Source organism: Rhamphochromis longiceps, linkage group LG12 (genome assembly GCF_057381845.1).
Source record: "Rhamphochromis longiceps isolate RC_006_pf linkage group LG12, R_longiceps_female_GT1.1, whole genome shotgun sequence".
NCBI classification, from domain to species: Eukaryota; Metazoa; Chordata; class Actinopteri; order Cichliformes; family Cichlidae; genus Rhamphochromis; species Rhamphochromis longiceps.
The window spans coordinates 41,893,137-41,915,228 of NC_140568.1; the positions used below are offsets into that span (position 1 = coordinate 41,893,137).

Genomic DNA, 22,092 nt, shown 5'->3' on the forward strand with positions numbered 1-22,092 from the left:
CTGATTGCTCAGGAAATACATATTTCTCCCTAGTGACCAGATATTGCCAGGGGGTTGCCAATCTGTCTCTAAGCCTGGGTCACTGAGGCGTGTAGGTCAGATCATATAATAACTTTTAAATCACAAGGTAGTCCCACCCTGCTTTAGCATGTTTTTTGGACACTAATCGGAACCATATTTTATAAAATAAACTGATACGCTCATCAGGAAAATGTTTACTGAGAGTTTTGATTAAAGCAGCCAACTTCCTTACATCCATAATTGCCTTTGCAACCAGAGAAGTCACCTTGGCCATCAGAAAGAGAAGAAAGCGTAAGATTCACTTTTCTCTAAGCTACGCCCAGCTTTGATTACAACCTGTTCTTGCTAATGTGGGCTCATAATGTCACATCTGCATACAAGCATGATTTCTTCTGGCTGAAAAAAGAAGAAAGCCAAAAACAAGATGGTAACAGCCAAAATACTAAAAACGAGGCTTCACAATCCAGTGGCTGACATCACCGCTCTGTCTATTTTTTATATATAGACCAAAATTACAATTACAGCAAGATATACCATTTTCATTATTCATTCTCAATATGACTTTTCTTCCTACTGTGTTTATATCTATTTCATTTCATGTTGTTTCAGCTTCTGCACTTGCAATGTTACAGTTTCCCCAGAGGGAATCAGTTCCTCTTCAACTCTTGTCACCTTTTTCATTTTTCCAAGCGCTTCCTCTCGGGAGCAGAAGAAAGAGCAGCAGTAGTTGAGTGAGCCTCAACATTGTGAAACTTCAACAATTGCCCCATCTGTACCTGGCTATCTGGCGGCTCTAATCCACAGCACAATCAAGCCGAGACAGATGGCGCTGGTACCGCGGGGAATTCACCCGGCATTGTGTGCACAGGAATGTGACGCAAATTGAAATGTGAAAATTATTCAGAGTAACAGTTGCAGTTTGTCACATCATGAGCCAAAGTCAATTCAGCTTCCTGCAACAGTGACCACACTCCAAAATATCTGCATACCGTCACACAGGCACTTCTCACCTGTCCTGGTGTTCTCAATAAAACCATATTTAGGAGGGCTGACAAGCCAAATCAGCAGGTCCTTCGGGGGCGTGTCCACATCTGACACTGTGATGTCATTGGTAGACAGCTGCACGCGACCGCCTTCCTCGACCTAGACATGGATAATAAGCAAAAATAAATTATTTAATTGGGAGATCCTAGTTTTCTCACTTGAGTCTAAAGTATAGTTAATACAATATAGTCTGTTTAATATTTTAATCATATTATATATTTAAAGCTCTGAGAAAACTCAGAGTGGGCTCATAAAAAAAATCAGAATCTCAACTCCAGAAAAACAAATCCCCTTTCTGCATTTGAACATGATTAAAAACTCACAAAAACTGGAAATTCAAATCTTTACAAGACCCTTGAAGGATGAGTAGACAGTAGATGTTAAATTATTTAGTGCTCCGTGAGGCTTTTCCTCTTTTCTACCTTTATTGTATTCTTTTAATTTACCCAGAAACAAGACAAGCTGTGAACCCACAGAAGAGGTCCCACTTTGAGATGTATTGGCTGACCCAGAAAATTTCTCCCCACACAGCCATGAAATAAATAGATCCAAGAACGAGACATTTCTTGGGGCGAGATTTGACTTCGTATCCTTGATGAAGGGTGGAATTTGTGGAGGGACATCATATCCCAGGTACAGCCTGCAGATGCAAAGCTCTTTCTCTTATCGTATTGTTATCTTGCAGTGAAAGACAGGAAGTGCACATTTCTTTAGTGTAACACAATGAGACTGACAGATGTCCACACACATACACAGGGGAGAATGTGTTAAATATAAAAGCATGCCGATGCCATATTCTGCTGCATTTGTATTAGCCCCTGGACTGTGACAGTGCATACCTTTACCCTTATCCATGAGCCTGTAGTTTGTGGACTTGAATGTCCAGTTAGCTCAGCAGGACAGAACAAAGCAAGCAGAAGTAGAGGAGTACGTATCTGTTATTCCCACTCACAGAGGACAATACTCAAACATCATGGTACGTAAATGCCATTTGCTACATGTTGATGAAGGAAATCCAGCAGACATCAACGCAACTTTCAATTTAGAGCTATTTTTTAAACAAAGACCCTCAAGCGATCTGATGGAGATCATGTGACAGGAGTCCCTCGCTTCTTTTGTCTCAAATATAAAACAGGTACATTAAATATGATTCGATGCTGTACTTAAGATGTTCTTCTGACTAAAGGTAAATATTGTTTCAGCTGGCCTGCTGTGTGCACCTCCGTTAAGTGTGTAAGATTCTTACTTGCACATTTGTATGCAGGACATAGCGTGTGCGTACCTTGATGCTGCTGCGGACAGTGACCAACGGCGGCTGTCTTGGTGCGGAGGTGATGGTGATGGTGCATATCTGGTTGTCAAGGCGATTGTTGTCTCCATCATAAACAACAAAGTGGAAGATATCAGTCACTGGCTGACTTCCCGTCTCTATTGAAGTGATGTACCTGCAGATGGAAAACCCGTTTTAATCACAGTTTCTGTTTTCTTCATTTATCCTTCCATTTTCTTATCCAGGTCTGGGTTGCACAGATGCACCAACTTCCTTCTCTCTAGCCTTTAGCTGAGAGACACATGGCCAGATTTACTAATGGTTTACTAATGAGGCAAAAAGCCTTCGCCTCTAGTTCTTCTGGACGACACGGAGGTGTTTCCAGACAAGCCAAGAGACAAAATCTCTCTTCTGAGCCTCAACTAGGAGGCTTCAATGAGGCATCCTGGTCAGATGCTGAATTCAACTTGCTCCTTTCATTGTGGAGTACCAGCACTGCAACTCTGAGCTCTTCTTGAATTACTAATCTCCCCATCCTACTGCCTTAAGGCTGAGCCCAGACGCCTTTTAGAGGCAGATCATTTCCACCACCTGTATCTGAAACTGCAGCCATTTGGTCACAATACACAGCTCCACCTCATAGATGAGGACAGGAATAAAGATTAGACCATAAATCTTTTTTTTAAATACATATACATATATATACACACACACATATATATATATATGTATATATATATATATATAAAAACACCCAGCACGCCCCTGCGGGCGGTTTATCCTTCAAGCTCGGGTCCTCTACCAGAGGCCTGGGAGCTTGAGGGTCCTGCGCAGTATCTTAGCTGTTCCCAGGACTGCGCTCTTCTGGACAGAGATCTCCAATGTTGTTGTTCCCGATGTGTGTGTGTGTGTGTGTGTGTGTGTGTGTGTGTGTGTGTGTGTGTGTGTGTGTATATATATATATATATATATATATATATATATATATATATATATATATATATATATATATATATATATGATGAACAGTTGAGCTAATACAAGGGAAAAAAAGACCTGAAGCCAAACAAAGAAACAAAAGTCTTATTTTTCCATTCCCATGATAATCAAAGGAAGTCGAGAAGAAAAGCCTCCCTCAGAGAATCACTCAAATGCAAATGCTGCTAGACTTTAAATCAAAATCTCTGACATTTACAAAAATTCTTGAAAAAGGTTTCTTAATCTTTAAAGTGTGTGTTTAATAATGATTTTGTCTGATACAATAATTCTCTTTTAATGGGTACATAATTATCTGTTTATGTGTTAAGTCGTGGATTGATAGAGGACTTGGCACAGATTCGCTTTAGCCCTCTCACAGTGATACAGCTGCTAATCTCTGCAGAGCACTAATAAAACTGAAAGCCATGCCAGTGTAATCTCCTCTAATCCCATTCAATTCTTTTAAAACAATTCCCAGCTCTTGTTTGTAAGAGCCAGCACCAAAGAGACAAAACTAATACAGCCGGTTTGACGTTCGCCCCCAGAGATCGGCCCGTGCCGCAGCTAATCAGGGGCTGCGTTATGGAAATGAAATAGCTAGTACGTGAATATTTATGCTTCATTTTAGTGCCTCTCATAGGGGCCTTACTACCACTTGCAGGTACAATCAGAGCTAAGTTAATTGGCTTTGCTAATGCCAACAGGCTGATTCATTGAACGCAACGGGAGAAAGACTACTGAATAACTTCCAGTTAATACGTTTGTTTTCTTACCGGGTTTTGGTTAATGTCTGTGGAGCTCTCATTTCATGAGAAGAAACATTAGGATTAAAGGAAAGCAAAATGGATCTGCAAGCTGTTACAGCGTCTTCTGCAGCTTGAAGCTGACAGGGAAAGTGATTCCCGCTGACTCGAGCTGCAATCAGAGAAATTGATCGTGAGTACGACTGCAGACTGAAGAACCCGAGACGGTGTTTTATTGCACAGAGTGGCCTCGACACCAGGCTATTCCTTTACAGCTGCCTCTTTATTAGAGGCTTAAAAACCTCCTCCTCTCACCTAAAAACCAAAAGGGTATAAGCTTTTTCTTTATTTCTTTAAATTTTTTCTACCCCCACTCCATCAATTTTCTACTGCTTATCCAGCTTAGCAGTCCAACGAGTGATGCAGATGCCTCACTGTCCAATGCCACCACCTCCAGCACTTCCAGGGCGACACCAAAATGTTCCCAACTGGCAGAAAGACTTTTTCTCCCCAGCATGTCCTGTGTCTGCCCCATGCTTGCCTTCTGGTTGAACCCATAACACCTCAACATCTAAGTAAGTCCGAACCCAAGTGGCTCAGAGCTGCACGGTGCTCTGAGCCACTGCTTGTTCGAGAATGTGAATCCTGCCTGCTATTGAAAACCAGTCTAAGCATCTATTCATTATTTTTATTGTTGTCATTTTTGTTTTCTTTTTTTAAAATATGTTTTTCTTTAATTTCATTTATGTTTATCATGTGTGCTTGTGTATACTAGATGAACAGATATTACCTCACTCCATGTTGTTTTCAATGTGCCACATTTAAAAAAAAAACTGACTCAACCCAATAAAAATACATGAAACCAGAGCAGGCCTGCAGGTGAAGGTGATAAGACCTCAGCTTTTACATATAACTACTCCTAGTTACTCAAACGCTGTTGCCGTGAGGCAGCCGTTAATAAAAATATTAACATTTTTTGTAGACTCCCATCGAGCTTTGTGAATCTTTATCGCATTTTCACTGACTGCTTCTGGGGACAACCGAGGGTTTTTGAAAGTCATTTTTAGTTCAAGTGCAGATGTTATACTGATATTACAGTTTTGTAAGTCTCTGAAGAAACATTTAAACCTTCACAGAAAGCCGTAATTAAACACCCGTGTCTTTGAGGTGGGGTAAAGTGCTTCACAGGTCACATAAAAACACACCATTGCAACATTTACTAAATGCTGTCCTCGTTGTCTGGAGGATTTTAAACGTCTTAACTAGTCCCACCGAGTAGCTGTTGCTACCCATACCTGATCCTGTGCTTATTGATGTCCTCCATTGTGAAGGAGGAGTACTCCCTCAGCTCCTGGTGCTCCTGCTGGGACTGGCTCCTGGTCAGGATGCCGTACATTGGCACCGACACCAGCTGGAGTCGAATCTGGTCATCTGGAGATGAGTCATCCTGAGGGACCAAACAGACTTTAGTGATACTGTACTTAAAATGAAAACAGCAAGTCTCACCTACAACTCTTTATTCACAAAATTATTCTGTGCTGTAAAATTTCCCTCATGTCACACACATAGGATACAATGTATAAAACATTGCCTATCTTCCTCCGGTCACCCCCGGCCCTTGGATGGTGTTGCGCATCCATCCTCTGCTTATCCAATTCAGGGTACCTGGGAGGTTGGAGCGTTCCCTTCACCAATCTTTTACAGGGCTATCACATAAAGATAGACAACTATTCACACATGCTGGTAATTTAGAATCACTACCTGCTGTGATCTAACCCCATGCATGTCATTGGACGAGGAAGTTGGAGTACCTGGAGAGAACCCATACAGACATGGGTTCTCTCTAATATATCCAGGTTTGGTTTTGGGATTGGTAATTTTTTGGTAGCCTGCTAAAGAAAACTAACCTTACCTATACTGTAGGCGTCAACAAGAACTTGGCTCTGTTTATTAAATAAGGGTCACCCAGTCACATCAAAGGTGACTTAGCTTTAAAGGAAGACGGAGTTTACAGCTTGTTTCAGTCAGTGGATCGACTAACAGTCAGGTACATCTCAGGCCCCTGAAGATTCTTATCTATATCACACATTATAAAATCATCGGGTTGTCCATCAGCATGTAGCTTTATAAAGGCTTCATATTTTAATTTCACAACAATATCATCTCATTTATTTCCACAAAACTGGGATGTTATGAGATAAATGATATAAGGCCTTCATGTTGCCTGGCAACCACTTAGCAATGAACTAAAGTGACATTTGTATAGTACAGCAAAACCTCAGCCTTGCAAGAGAGACACACAAATTGGCTGATTGTTTTTAAACAAAGAAAAACACATAAGTGTATTCTTTATTTATATATACAACAACACTCACCTATATTTTTTATTTTTCTCTATGCAACCACATCAAACCATACTGTAGCACAGGCATGTACTAGCAAGATAAATGAAGATGATTTTAAACTGTGAACGATGCAAAGTTTCTCCAATGGAGTCCAAAATAAAAATATGGAGCTGAAAATAAGCTGAATATGTCTCTCCATCATTGAGTGCATATGCCTGTCTATTCTAGGGCTGATATAGGGATGGACAGCTGGACTTTGAAAGATAGCACCAGGCCACAGAAGCAGCAAACAGGCCCGGAAAGGCCCTAAAATCATCTATTTGAACCATAGCTCGTGCAATATGCATTTGCTGGCTCATGTCTCACAGAACTGCGAGCATAGTTTCGAGTGCGTGCAATCAGCTCCGACCGCCGAGCCCAAACCAGGACGCGACACAGCCCGGGGACAGCCCATTATCAGATCCTACTGTGGATTTTCATGCATGTTTGGTGTGTTCCCTGCTGCTTGGATTTTTTAAAATCCTTCTTTAGTCATGCTTTGTGTTTCGCTTCTTTTCCACTTTCCTGCATCACCATATGTATTCTTCTCCTTTTTCTTCTTCTTCTTCTGTACACCATGTCTTTCTTTTTAATATTATATCTTTCTGAACCTGCCTGCACAACCTCTCTTTTCCACACAAGACCCCATGACACTTGCGTAATACATAAACCAAAGCTCAGCGTAATTCAAACACTAAACACTCTCACTGGCACGCAGCTCTCCTAACTCACCGTGTAAGCCAGGTGTGAGCGTCTGATGACAGTGCTGCTTTTCTCGCCCACTTCCAGCGAGAGCGTGGCGATGGGGTCCTGCTGTGGCCCGCTGCCTCCAGCGCCTAGAACCACCACCTGCACTACTGTGGCAGCCATGGAGATACCGTCGCTAACTGAGAAGGTGATGGCATCATCTTGGGTGGAGAGCCCGGAGTGGTGGTAGAGCAGGACATTGCGGGTGACGTCGCTGAAAGTGAAGGTGTCACCTGAAAAGACGGAGGAAATGTGGATGTTACAACTGTAGTTTCATGTGTTGATTTTAGTCCGCCTGCTTTTCTGTTACCTTTCCACCAGAGACGCGGTTATACAAGCAGGGAAAAAGAAGACGTGAGGACAAAAAAAACTGACAATAACTAAATTTTTGAGGCCATAAAAATATTCTTTCTTCTTAAGCGGGCGGCCAAGCTTCTGTTTCACATTAACTTTAAAGCTGGTGTGCAGTTCAACTCAAGCTGAGACTAAAGTAAAAATGACACGAGCCCTACGAGCCAGCCTCATGTGACTATGCAGTGTTAAAATCTATTAGCTGAACATCAAATGATGTGATAATTTACAGATCCTTAAAAAAGTTTAAAAACTAAAATCAGACAAATAAATGTCCATCCTGTTCCTCTGGTCCCAGCAGTGTCAGTGTGTTGTACTTTACCATTAGTCATGCGAATCTTTGTGTTGCCGTCAGTCTTTATCAGCTCTCCATGGACGGGAGCTTCTACCACCTCGAACTCCAGCTCATCTGGAGCCGTGTCAACGTCGCTCACGGCCAGCTGCTGACCGCCTGCATGCGCCACAGAAATGGAGAAGAGTTAGAAGCATGAACAGCCGGCCCTCAACAAGTTCTCTTCTTAAATAGTTTTTGTACGAGCCTGTTTTTGCGTTTATATAATCTTACCGATGGCAGCTTGTCCTCTGAGGCTGACCTCCAGCAGAGGGTCCAGAACCTGAAACACCGGCGGCTGCTGGTGGTTTGTCAGCAGCAGGACGGCAAAGTCCAGCTCAGGCGTGTTGTGCTCGCCATCTGACACTGAAGCACATGCATGCAAGAAGGAGGAGAAGAAGAATATCATTAAAGCAACCACACAGATCATACATGACACAGAGGAAACACACAGACACAAATTAGTCCAAAAACAAACGCACACCTCTAACACATCACCGCTAATGAGCTTCCCAGCTTCTTTTACTTCACAAAGAAATCTTTTTAAGGAAATTTAACAACCTAAAAGTCAAGATTATAAAAATAAAGCACATCATAGAGGCTGAAGTTATTAATTAATTTTAAAAAAACAGAATCAAGCCAAAAAAGGTGTTAGAGTGTAAACTCTACTTAATGGGGCCACTTGTCGCTTTGCATTAACACATGATTTAAAATTGAAACAGCAACAAGACAACTGTCAAGTGTCAATTTTGTCACCTGGACATAAATGAGAGGGGGGAAAAACAGCTTTATATAAAAATATATTATGATTTTATTATTTTGCTGCTCTTTTGTTTTACCTTATAACAATCTTCAATAATCTGAATTAAAAAGACAAAATTCCCGAGAGTTTTCACCACTGTGTGACTCTGATGGTGTAGCTCTTAACACATTTAATTGGCAAGTAAAAGGTTGCTGGTTTGATTCCAGCTGGAGACACAAATACCCTTCGGGTTTGTGTCAGCAAGGGTAAAACTTGAGTGGCAACAGAGAAATTTTCTCTCTTCCACACATTTCTGATCATTTTAAACTCAAATTTTCTTCCTTCAGACTGAAACGTTTAGGCTTTAGATGAGTGCTGTCGTGAAAGTAAGTGAAGGGCCGCAATTGAAACGACAGTCCCACAATAGTGCTGAATTATGCTGAAGCATACATTATTATCAAGATACAAGGGGACAATTTTCTCTACCCACAGTAAGAACCAATTCATTTAGAAGCACAGGTTTGTACAGGGCTACGGAGGCATTTCAATGAAGATACAAATAAAACTACAAAACCTTTAAAACAACATTTATTTGCTGTAACTTTTAACCACAGGTAGAAATTCTTAGAATGAAGTCGCGCTTTTGTCTTTGCTGCAGTAATGATGGATCGTGGTTGAACAGGGTGAGCACTAACCATCAGTGCTTACCCTGATACGAGGCACACTCTGTGCTATAAGGAGCTGTTTTTGTTGTCTGCATTTAAAAGCTGAACCAACATTATCATTTTAAATCATTTATTATTATAGTTCATGGTTGCATCAATGAATGAAGAAAAAATAAATGAGCACAGACACAAAGTACACGGTTAAACTGATGAACATGAATGAAGTCATCAATCTGATTCAGATTAATCCAATAATGACTGTTTATGAAGTGTTTTATGTACAGTTATTAATTTTAATGATGAATAAACTTTGATCACTTAGAGTAATTGGAATAACTGAGAGGGTGATTTCTCTGAAACACCATAAAATCGTGACACTTGATGAAAACTTATTCACACAGCTCAGCTGACTGAGAGCTGCAATATTTATAGTTTATCATAGTAAGAGTTTGTTTGCACTTACAGTGTAAGTAGAGTGACCTTTGTTTGAACTGAGTTAAACTGCAATACAGACTTATTACAATCATTTGTCTGTCAGATTCAATACAATAAAACTGGTGTTATTGCTTTTTGGAGGGCTGTTTAGTTGCTTAGCTGTTAGCTGTGCTGTAATTCACTGTAAATTAGTCTAAACTCACAAGTGGACTTCAGTGTTGTGTGTCTGTTAAGCAATTTCCTGTTTTATTTTGGAAGTCTTAGTCTGATCACACTGTTGTCTTTACTTCCTTTATGACTCTTATTTATTTATTCTATATATTTGCAGCATCTCTGTGCTCGCTGATGCATCATCTTTCCTTCTTGTTTAGCCAAGTCTTCCAGCACTCCTGTTTTTAGTTATATTCCTCTGAGGTCACACTTGAGCTTCTCGTGTACGACCTTTCCTGGATTTTTCCCAGGAATTTTCCTTTGTTTACTCCTTGCAGATCTGTTTGGCTCGCTACCGTTCACATGTATGACCGGTGCCTGTTTTTGCACTTGTTTTAGGTATTGCTGCTTTCTTTCTCAGCCTCCAGGTCTCCTGTCATTAAAGTTAAACACCAGAACAGAAACAGCGCAGTGAGTGAAAGTTCGACTTAATGTCTCAGTTTGAGAGCTGATGAATAATTTGGAACGGATTAAAGCCAGAAAACTGCCACCGTGTTTTTGTATTAAAAAATATTTAAAGAGGAAAGCAGCAAATGCATGTAATTAACAAAAGCTGATTACTAATGAAAGGTGTGCTTGTAACTAATCAGTTAACTGGCTAGTCTGCTGATTACATAATGAAGAAGACAAGAGGTATGAACCTGATAAAAAAATTTAAATGCTCAAAATTAAATATAAAAACAATATCTGAGCGCGTACAGCAGCTGTTCAGGTAAATGTAATTTATCTTCTGCGCTGCAGATCAGCAACAGTGTCCTGATAACTGCAGCTGAGCTTTGGGTAAAGGTCATTTTTTCTCTTTTAGGGACCTATAGAAGTCACTTAAGACTGAACTGGAGCAGAGGCTGAAAGCACTGTGTGCTCCCGAGGACCGACACTAAAGTGAAAAACACTTTGGTGACACCTGTAAACACAGACTGCTGTTGGGGTGGAGTTAGAGAGTGATGGCACGCTTCCAAATGTTCAGTAAGCCTTGTTTTTATCTTAAGGTTCAAGGTCAAAGTTCGAAAACAGAGAATCATAAAGGATCTGACGACTTCAGTTGAAGTGGATCAGTGTACTAATGGCAAAGGAGCGAAAGAGGAGAAGAGGATGGAGAGAAGCACTGGGTGTGAAAAGAGGAGAGATTAGAGAGGTGATGAACTTAAAAGCTGAGAGAAAGATGAATAGAACAGGAAAAACATAAGAGGTGAGGAAAAATCCAAGGGGAGGAACATTTATGGGGAAGACAAAAACCAGGAGAGGGGAAACAGGAAACAGGAGTAGGAGAGGAGCAAAACAGAGAGGTGAAATTCAGAGAGAAGAATCTAAAATGTACGGTGGAAAAGAGGGAAAAGGAGAACTTTAGGACTGAAAAGGGAAAGCGATATAATTAAGAAAGGAACTGAAATAAAAGTGGAAATGAGAGAGAAACGAATAAAAGGAGACACAGGGGGAGAGAGAAGAAGGATAGGTGGAGAAAAGTTGAAGGAGGTGAAGAAGGGAAGATAAAAAAGAAGGAATTGATAGCAGAGGGGAGAAGACGGGAGGAGAAAATGGAGTGTGGAGGAGGAGGTGAGGATTGAGAGATTTACAATGAAAAAGATGAGAAAGGAGAAGACTGGGTGAGGAGGAGACAAACTGCCTCTCTTTTGTCTTCTTCCTCCTCTTACTTTTTAAATTCAGCGAGATGAAGTATTTACCTGTGAAATAAACGCTCAGCGACTCCGGCAGGCCTGTTGGGGTTAAAAACAGAAAGGAGTTACAGCCAGGAAGCGATAAAAGTAAAAAACAGAGGATTCATGCAGAGGTGACGGTGTTTCACTAAAGAGAAAAGCCCATACTGTATAAACTCAGAGGCAATGAGGATGATTTACTGATGCAAAGCTTCCACTGGAGCTCCATAAACCCAGATTAAGAAAATAAAAGTATGCTTTGATCTCGGATTATGGAAGATCTTTTTAAACGGAGGTCTGTGCTTCTGGAAACGTCTTAGCGTCCTCTGATAGTTTTCGAAATGCTAAAACTCTGCTCTTCCTTGTCCAACCCATCCACCTCTTCAATTACTAACCATGCAAGGCTAATTTTATTGTTAAAAGCTTTGCAAGAAAAAAGGTGATCATGAGTGGCAATAAAAGACAGAAACACTAAAGACTCAAACTTTAATAATGATTAACATGTAATACTGTAATATAAACGTTCAGTTAGGACCATTTGTTTTGGGACAAGCAATCAATATGTGATTGAAGTTTGAGGAGTTTAACAATTTTTACACACAGTCTCCCATTTTCAGAAGCTCAGATGTAATTAGACAAACTATTAAAGCCATGTAAGGCTTTAAAAGCTGTTAGGATATCTGTTTTTACATCTAACAGTTAGCTAGTGTAGACGAGGTCCACTCTGAGTGGGGTAAAGTCACAATTTGGTGTAAAAAGGTGTAATATAATTAGAGATTAAAATCTCAAATTAATGACCAGAAAGTGGACTGTCATGAGGGGTTTTAAAGGCATGATTTTAGCCCAGAGTGACCCTTTTATCAGAAGCATCCAGGTGAAAAGGACAGAGTTGTTTTTTAAAACAAGTCAAAAACACTCAGACTTGACACTGACTGTTTACTGATAGCACCTGTGTGACCCTCAGGCTCTGCAGTCGGCCTGATACGACGTGTGGATGCTGCTAATGGCAAATGATTATTGAACCGTGGTGCAAATGGTGTCTGTCAGTGGATAAGACTATTCAAACCCTTTGTTTTAGTTTGGGGACCGCTGGTTTAAACAAAAACAAGGACAACAATCAAAGAGGTAAAACAGTGTAATTCAGTGACAGGTCTCTGAACTAAGTACATCTGGCTGATCTGGTGCATAAAGGAGCTGGAGGTGAAGTGTGAGTAACATCTTACCGGTGAAGGAGTACTGGTAGAGCTCCTGGAGGTGTGATGGAGCCTGCGGTGGTCTGTAGATGATCTTGCCGTTATTCACATCAGCCTGAGTGAAATGTTGCACGTGTGTGTATGGCCTGTCCCGATGCTCGATGGTCCCTGGAAACAAAAAATCAGCACATGATGAGATTTTGTTTGAGCGTGTAGCAAGTGAAACAGAACAGAGAGCTGACCGGGTCACTAAAGATGCTGAGAATAAGGCTGGAAGTAAGATGTTAAAGGCCAAGCAGAAAAACAAAACGTTAATATCGGAAATAAAGAAATGCAGGATGTGAGGTCACAGGGGCTGAGCAAAGATGCTGTGACGTCCCTCTCGCCAGTTCATCTCTGCCAGCGCCTCTCAGAGGACACTGAGATGTTCCCAAGCCTGTGTTCCCGCCCCGGGGTCTCCTCCCAGCCGGACATGCCCCAAATACCTCAGATACGAGGTACCCAGGAGGTTTTTGCACATTGGAGTCTGAGGCAACATTTAAACAAGACTTTGTTAGAAGGCTGTTAGCTACCTTGTAGTAAAGGAAAGCTGCATGCCATGCTTTAATTAAAACAATAAGGATGCTAATTTCTCCCAAACAGCTCTTCCCTCTGAAAATGTTTGGTGAAATCCTTTAACTTCCAACTTTATTCTTACAGAAAACCGGAAACTTCAAACTTATTTTGACCAATATATTGTCATTTAACTAAAAAGAACTAAAACTTTCAGGGTTTTAAAAAAAAAAAACTAAAAATCCTGAAAAACATTCCCACAAAAACAGAAGTTTTCCTCCTCCTTCTGTTTGGCGCCGTTCAAAAAGTCTACACACAAATTTATCAGTCCATTAGCTGATGAATATGACCCATTGTAAATCGCTTTTCTCTTTCATTAGACAGAGAGCTGAAAATGATGCAGCACTCTGACAGATGGTCCAGCGATGAAATGAATGTCTGAACGGCACATTAAATTCTGCAAAAATGAAAGCAATGCTCATCCTTATACACGGAAAGACGATAATGAAATTATTTTGGAGGGCGGCGACGCTACTGAAGCAGACTTGGAAGCAGAAGGTTGGTAGTTTCTGCGACTCCAAGCTGGGAAAAGCCAAACTCTTGAGCCAGTCATTACAGCTAAGTGCTCTGCAGAACATGATCCCCCTTCCTAAACTTTGTAGTCTCACTTTATTTTATTATACACTAATAAAATGTAACAAGGTGCACTTTATATGCTCTTTATTAGAATGGCCTCATAAGGCTCTTTACACATAAATTATGATCTAATACACTGCTGTTCATTCTAAAGTATACAACACTTGTGCTGTAACACACTAAATTATATCTGGATTAGCCTTTAAAATAGTGAGTTAAACACTGAGGTTGGTGGGTAACACATTCAATAAGCCTTTACACAGTTGGTTCACTTGGTGAAACTGAAATGAGGCCACTTAAACCACATCAGGTCATATGACCACAGATCCAGGTGTGATATAAATGATATGGCTGCAGTGCGAGTCTGTGTTGATGTACTGGTCCATGTACACTGCAACGCTCGCCTACTGTTGCGAGCTGGGAACAAAACCAAGACTGCTGGTAGAGATCAGAGCTGCTGCTCCACATCGAAAACAGCCAGCTGAGGTGGTTCAGGTGGTCCAGCCTCTTGGATGAGGTGCTTCAGGCAACGGAGAGATTGCATCTCTCAGCTGGCTGGATATCCCCCCGAGCAGCTAGAGGAGGTGCCTGGTGAGAGGGAGGTGCGGGCATCTCTGCTTTGACTGCTATCCCTGCAAACTGATCCGGATAATTGGCAGAAAATGGGATTGGAAGGATGCCACTATCCAAAGCTAAAACCACTCTAGGGAAAATGACTTTCTTGGAGACTAATTTGGACACATTACAAGAGAAGCGTGTCGTAACATGATGTGCATGTACTTTGTTCCTATTTTCCCCCGTTCCTCGTTATTAAACACAACATGAAATAAAGGTCAACATTTTAAAGGAATATTTTGGGTGACAAGTCTTAAAAAAACATGATCAGTTGTATATTTTAACCTACTTCTTTGATCAAACGACAAATTAACCGTGTGATAAACAAACAAGGATGTGATGTCCTGATAGTCTCCCCAGAGTAACTTCCACTGAGCACTACGAGGTCTCAACCTGCAGGAAAGTAACGTTTTCTTCTATCAAGGTACAAATAACTCTGTAACAACCTCATGCATTATGCACCAATAATAAAATGTGACAACATTTCAACTCCTCAGCAAATATTTGATGCCTCTGCAAACAAGAAATTAACAAGAAGTAATGGCTTACTCAGAAAGAACAAGACAAGATTGTCTGCAGTGCTCTGTTATCCTCTAATACCAAAAGATGTGACTGTACTTAGCCCTCATTTTAGATAATGTAAGACTTCCAGACAAGTATAAAACTCCTGGTCTCTGTACCTATTTGCAGATCTCAGGTAAAAACTCTGAGCCTTGGTGCTTCCTCTCATGATTTGCTGTAGTTTTCTGTCCATTCTCACAGCTGCTTTACATTTTTGGTTTATTCTCATCAATACTAAATTTCATTTTTTGTGGTTTTGGTCATCACATTTCTGTTTTGCAGGCTCGTGTTTTGATTCATTGTTATTCTAGTATTCTGAGCTTTAGTGGGCCTGGATTATGAAGTTCTGCTTCATGTGTTGGGGTAGTTGTGAATTCTTCAATTTCTGCATTCTCCCCCTCAGTTAGTTCGTTTATATTTCCGTGTCTTTTTTGTTTCAGTTGGGGTCGTAGCTCTCTTCCTGTTTTATTCGGACAGCTAGTTTCCTCTTGTGTTGATTTGGGTTTTCATTTGTGTCCTGATTGTTTGTGCCTGTGTCTCATTCCCCAGCTGTGGTTATCACTAATCAGCCTTCTGTGTGCATACACAGTCCAGGCTTCCCAGTATGCTTTGCTAAGGAACCTTTTACTCTGTGTCTCTCTGTGCATTTCACGTGTGTTTGGTTATGTTTTTGCAGCCTCTGTAAATTGGCTCATTTTCTGACACACATAATTTGGTCTAATCATGTCTAATTTTGATATGACAGCACTACCATGTGGATTATGTGTCTGACCAAAATTTGGCTGTAAGGTGTCTATCTCCAGTCGAATATGGCACAGAGCAGTTCATCTCTATTTGCATTTTTCCACAGATGTTCTGGATGCAAAGAGTTTTCCAGTTTTATAACAACCCCCCCAAAAAAACAGGAAGAAACCTTTGCCTCATTGCACCGCTCCATCCCACCAAATTGTGGATTAACAGCACCCGACTTGTGACTATTTAAGTGATAATTAATGAGAAACAGTATAACTTCTTGACACTTTAACTTCTCCCTCTCCAGCTCTGAGCTGAAAATCAAACATGAACTCAGAAACTTACCCACTGTATCTAGTTATAAGGCTCCTACCCCCTGACAGGAGTTAGATTTTAATCCTGTTAATCTTTTCCACATTATGAGGGAAAAGCTGCACGAGTGTGTGCGTGTGTGGCTGACCTTGTCCCGATGGTAGAGGTTTGGTGATACTGTAGACGAGCTTCTCGCTGGGAGTCTCAGAGTCGACGAAGGACAGCGCTGAAGGCGTTATCTCTGTCACCTGAGCCTCCAGAGCCTACACACACACACACACACACACACACACACACACACACACACACACACACACACACACACACACACACACACACACACATATATTAAGGTGAGAAACGAGGTAAGCTTCTATATCCTCTATTTCTAGGCAGAAATCACCAGAAAACAACCACAAACATAAGGAGTCTCTTTAGGATCGAAAGCATTTCACCAGGAAAAAAACTAAAAAAGTTGTAAGATGCAAGAAAAAAAACTTTTGGCTGCTCCCTTTTCACAGTGAAACTCAAAAATGTGTCAAAACAAACCCACTAATACAGGATAATGTCACCAAAGCCACTTCACAATTAAAAAAACCCCCCAAATTATTCAGAGGAATACTTAAAAAACAAATTGTAATTGTAACTAATTGTTGTGTGACTCACAGGACAACCTGGATGTGTGTAGTCGTTTTGGTGACACTGCACTCTGTTAGTGGGAATTCTTGGACTAATTTGTAAGTTTCTTCTTATAAATTTGTGTTTTTCTCTCCTCATAAATAAAATCAATCTTAAATATTGATGTTACGTTTTTTTGGATTTGCACTTTACAGATATTCCCCACATGCTCGTCTCTATCGTCTCACACCCTGATGGAGGACGACTCCATCGTGGACTTACACCAACTCGCCACAATGAAAGCGAGTTGGTGATTTGATGTTGTGGCTGAAATAATGTGGTTGAAAAGAGCGCTGTTGGTGTTTAGAAATGATTTGTATGATTTATTGGTTCCAGAAGTTGAAATATGTGAATTCATTCCATTTATCATAAATCATTTTTTTTCTCATTTTCTCAACCTCACTGTGATCTTTTCTCTTGTAAATTTATGAGCTCCTTTCTTTAAAATTTCTGAAGTTTTCTCTTACAAATGTACAAGAAAAAACCTCACATATTTATGAGTTTTATTCTCTTAAATTTCCTGTCATTTTTCCCCTCACAAATTTATTACTTTAATCTCAAAATCTGAAGGTTTTTTCCCTCCAAAAACTACAAGCACTCCCCAGACCACTTACATTTTCTTATTACCTTCAAAAGCTCTAATATGCCGTCCGAGTCGCTAATTCTTGCAGCCACTCTAATGTCTCCTTTTTTAATCAACGCTGTGTCGAGTACGAGACTTTATAAATGAACTTTACACAGTCGAGTTTTAAACATGGATTTTGCTGAATTATCTCCCCAGTCAACCTTTCTGTAGCTGAACCTACATCCAATGAACAATATACAGCAGATTGCACATTTATTTATGTATAAATGGTCAAGGTCACTCAGCTCAGTGGAATGAGAAACAGATTTCAGGGTGAAAGGTCACCAGTCTCTCTGGTCGCTAAGCATCTTCTCATAAGTTTCTTAATCTTCTCAAAAGCAACATTTTTGGGGGGTTTGTTTAACAGGAAAACATACAGAAAGGATGTCAGGGCGATGTCTGAGGACGTGCTGCTGACAGAAACTTCAGACTAGAAACCAAAAAAGATCAGCTGATGGTTATTCACAGTCAAAACTATTGCTGAGTTTTCACAAATAATCATGTAGTTTAGTGCAAAATAAGGAAAAAATGTATTTTACTGTTGCAGCAGTCAAAACAGTGAACAATAAAATAAAATGGCTTAAGAGGTGAAAATCTAAATGTGACATTTTCATGTAAAAAGCAGAATATAATACAATAAATGGGTCTACAGAGTAAATTAAAAAAAGAATGTGCATTATAGTAGCTGTATAATTGACAATAACAACATCATCTGTTGTTGAAGCCATTGTTTTCTAAGACTTTCATACAGCATGTCATGGCTTCCACCATGGTGTCTTTTTGCGTGTTTTCCTCTCACCGTGATCTGTAGGTCGCAGTCGGGGGCCAGCTGTGGGAATCCTGGGATCTGAGGCATGACTCCTATGGTGAAGGTCTGAGCATCGCTCTGAACGACTGGTTCTGCCTCTGTGGAAACCTGCACAGACAAACAGGTACACAGCCTCCTATATGAGCCGCATCTTCAACAAACTCCATCCACCTCAGCATCCTTAGTCTGCCTCTGCTCACTGTAAGGCTTGAAAAGCCTTAAGTCTCAATCTGCAGCATACCAGCTGAAACAATGTCTTGTTTTTCCACTGCAAAAGCATATTATAATTAATTTCTGAGTGACACAGCTGATGACATACTCCTGAGAACCACCAGAAGTAAGACACAACCGCTTTGATGAAAACAAGCTGCAGTCTAATAACTGAACAGGAACATAAAGTGAGCCTGGCATCAGGCTGCACTGCAGGAACGAGCCACAGAGACTCAGTGTGCTTCTTTTCATAAATCACTGCCTACACCGTGAGAATATTAAAAAAGAGACGTCGATCTGAGTAAAATTCAGCTCGTGTTTTCGTTTTTCTTTCAGCATTGGAGCAGTTATTACTCTGAAGCCACACCACTGCTGTTTGCTCTTAAACGATGTTCTGAAATCCACACTAAACGTGTTTCAAGACTTTTAAAAAAAGGACGCAGATGGAGCCTCTGAGGGTTTTTGTTAAGGAGCAGCAGTGGACAGCTGTTCTGTTTCTCAACGTATGCTTCAGGCTGATGTGTCTGTGAAGTAAAAACTTAAAGTAATCACTTACAAATTAAAAATAATTTGTCATCTCTCATACTGAAAAACTGTGGAAATGTCACCTCACGTGCAGTTACTGTTTGTGTTGCAAGGAAAATATTCAGTGGGTAAAATAATAACTTGGAATAACACCCGTATATCACAGACTTTATAAAACAGTCAAAGAAGCCTGTAACCAAATCTGAGGGAAAATCCTGAAATGCTGAAGATGGAGGTCGTTCCACGTCTGAGAGCCAATCAGCAGCTGAACCAAGAAACGTAGGAGCCAATCATGTTGTTGCATTGATGAATACAAACTTTAGAACTTCAGGCTAAAGATCTGGTTTAGGATGTGTGATGTCAGAGATATTTACTCTATGGTGTAGTAAGTGTACTTGTAATTACATTTGCACTTATTTGACTTTTGTATAATTTTTTTTCGGCTAAGCAAAATGAAAAGTGGTTCAGCATTACTGTCTGTGTTTCAGTGATTTTGTTTCTGCGTTTGCATTTTAGTTCTAAAGAGATATTTGATGTTTGTTTAATATGTTATATGTTAACATTTTAATCTATGCTTTGGTGATTTTGCATCCTTGGGTTTTATTTAGTGTCATATATGTTCAGTGTTGGGGAGTAACGGAATTTACGCATCAGCGTTACGTGTGTAAAATACAAAAAATGAGTAACTGTATTCCGTTACAGTTACCGTTAAACAGAATACAATTACTTTGTTGAAATAAATGGATTACACGGCAGGCTTGTCCTGTTTCATACGTTAAGCTATCCCCTCTCTATTTTTGGTAATTCCATGGATTGCCGGTCCGGAAACCCAATGGACCTTTGTAAGATCTATTTATAAATATATCTATATCTCAATATATATATGCCATGAACATGCCAGGTACTGCATGTACTGGACTTCCTCTCATGTCCACTTAAGGCTGGCTCCCATATTAAATGTTCAAACTGACAGTGGAATGAAACAGTTGTAGGCGCTGCTCACCTGGTTGAGAACAGATAACCCACATGCTCAAAGCCTGCAAAGGCCTGATGCTCAAGTCTTCCCTGGAGCATTTTCTATGCGTCACTCCCCCTGACTCTCTCTCTCTCTCTCTCTCTCTCTCTAATATCCTTTCAAAACTAAAGGTCATCCATATGAAAACTGGAGTTAGAGGCTTGGCCACTTTGATTGATGCTCGAGTCGCTGTTGGTATACTTTTTGAATTATTTGAATTATATTACAGCTCACTGTGTTGAAATCTGTCCCTTACTTTGGTATTTAATTACAGTACTTTATGTATAAGTATCTGTGTCTTTGTTAGTCAGTTCAGTCTATAACCTTTGACCTCTCTGCGTGTTTATGAAGCAGCTGATCGTTTCAATTAGAATTTAAGATTACCCTAATTGAATTGCTAAATAGAGAAAGATGATAGTGGATCAGTCTAATCGTCTCTGTGTTCTTCACTGGAACAAAACCAGATTTGAAATTTAGCTCTCTTCCTGTCTGCTGACGCAACACTTTTGAAAACTTTTAAGCGAATGCACTGTTGTCTTACTCGAGCCCTCTAACGTATGTAGCCATAAATTGTTTAGTCCCCTGATAGACATGCAGAGGCAGAAGCCTTGGCTGTTCATTCTAAAAGCCAATTTCTGTCCCCACTTACTTATTCCGCTGCAGCTTGTTCCTGTCACATCAGTGGCATTTGCAGGAAGGAAAGTTCAAGAACCTGTAGTCAGCTTTGTCAGTCAGAAGTAATATAGGAGCAGCATGAAGCCTGGAGTCAGCGGCACCAATCACAAGTAATGTGTTGTCATGAGAGGCAGTGTTGAGTCAGCTGGATTTATTGAAGCTGGTGCTGCTGCAGAAAATTATTGATCATGTTGATTTGCTTCAACATAAAAAGACATACCCTATTTTATAATCTTCATAAGGTTTAAAATCCAATCCATGAGACTTCCAAAGAAAGGTTCAGCAGCTTTATCGCTGCCAGAATACTGCAGGACTGCTACACGTTAAATTTAAGACCTTTTAATACCACTTTAAATAAAATTTAGGACCTCCATGCAACGGGAATACACATCAAAAATTAATATGGACTTTTTGTAGGAAGAAAAAAACCCATTCGTGTCAGTTAAAAGAGAACGGTAAGGTAAGCAGGGTGTTTTCCAGGATTTTGGGGTCATGAAAGAAAAGAAAAGAAAACAAGGCACAAGAGCACACAGGAAGACAAAATATTTGAAATAAAGTGACAATTGGCATTGATAAAATCAGGAATGTCTTGCAGGCTCATTTGTAGCTTCAGATGAAATTGGCAGATTTACTGTTACAGTTTCTCTTTATTTGTTTCATTTTATTGTAACTTTAGGCTGAGAGTTAAAATTGATTTTCTACAACCTGGTTCTCATCAATCAACATCTGTTGTAGTTCTAATAATTACCATTTTCTTAAAACATGTACTTTCCTTGCGTTTCATTCACATATTGTCTTAAATCTTTTAGTTTTATACAAAAGAAAAAGATGATGTAAAAGAAAAATGAATTTCCCCTCTCTGCTCAGCATACAATAATGACAAGCGCTTTAACCTTTGTCCTTTAGATTGAGTATTTCGGGTGATGGATGTGGATGAGTCTCTCTGCATGAGTCATTTCACAATTTCTCCACATCCTCACATTAAAACTAATGCAACCCGTGTGACTGTTTGTCAAAATCAAAGGATTTGTCCTTATTGAACATGACTTTTAACTTTCCCTGAGAATGATTAAATGGTGACTCAGTGGCTCCGCATTGAATTTAAACATACAATTGAGCAATCATTCAAGTGTGAAGTTACTGTCTTCAGTCCCAAGACTCGTTCCTTATGTTTGTCCTTAAATTTGAGCTGAATTTGGAAAAATGCGTTGAAATTTGCATGACTTCAAATGGCCTCTGATTATAACTGATTTATAATCCTGTACTGTGCATGAGACAGGGCTACTGGGACCTCACCTGGAGCCAGATCCGGGGTATGGCTTCAGGATGAGGGTTTAGTGGCAGGGCTTTAGCCCACGGGGCCCAGATGGGCTTCTGTC

General features: G+C 40.2%; 1 protein-coding gene across 2 annotated transcripts in view; it reads right to left on the reverse strand.

Moving 5' to 3' along the window:
* fras1 (Fraser extracellular matrix complex subunit 1) overlaps positions 1–22,092 on the reverse strand; it is a 306,843-nt gene that overhangs the window by 48,920 nt on the left and 235,831 nt on the right. For both annotated transcript variants that reach the window (XM_085426433.1, XM_085426432.1), the window contains exons 31-40: positions 18,280–18,396; positions 16,326–16,440; positions 12,800–12,937; positions 11,604–11,636; positions 8,104–8,235; positions 7,861–7,989; positions 7,173–7,420; positions 5,352–5,503; positions 2,348–2,510; positions 1,032–1,164 (exon numbers count right to left, since the gene is read on the reverse strand). In XM_085426433.1, the coding sequence (XP_085282559.1) occupies positions 1,032–1,164; positions 2,348–2,510; positions 5,352–5,503; positions 7,173–7,420; positions 7,861–7,989; positions 8,104–8,235; positions 11,604–11,636; positions 12,800–12,937; positions 16,326–16,440; positions 18,280–18,396 (1,360 nt within the window). The remainder of the gene's footprint in view (positions 1–1,031; positions 1,165–2,347; positions 2,511–5,351; positions 5,504–7,172; positions 7,421–7,860; positions 7,990–8,103; positions 8,236–11,603; positions 11,637–12,799; positions 12,938–16,325; positions 16,441–18,279; positions 18,397–22,092) is intronic.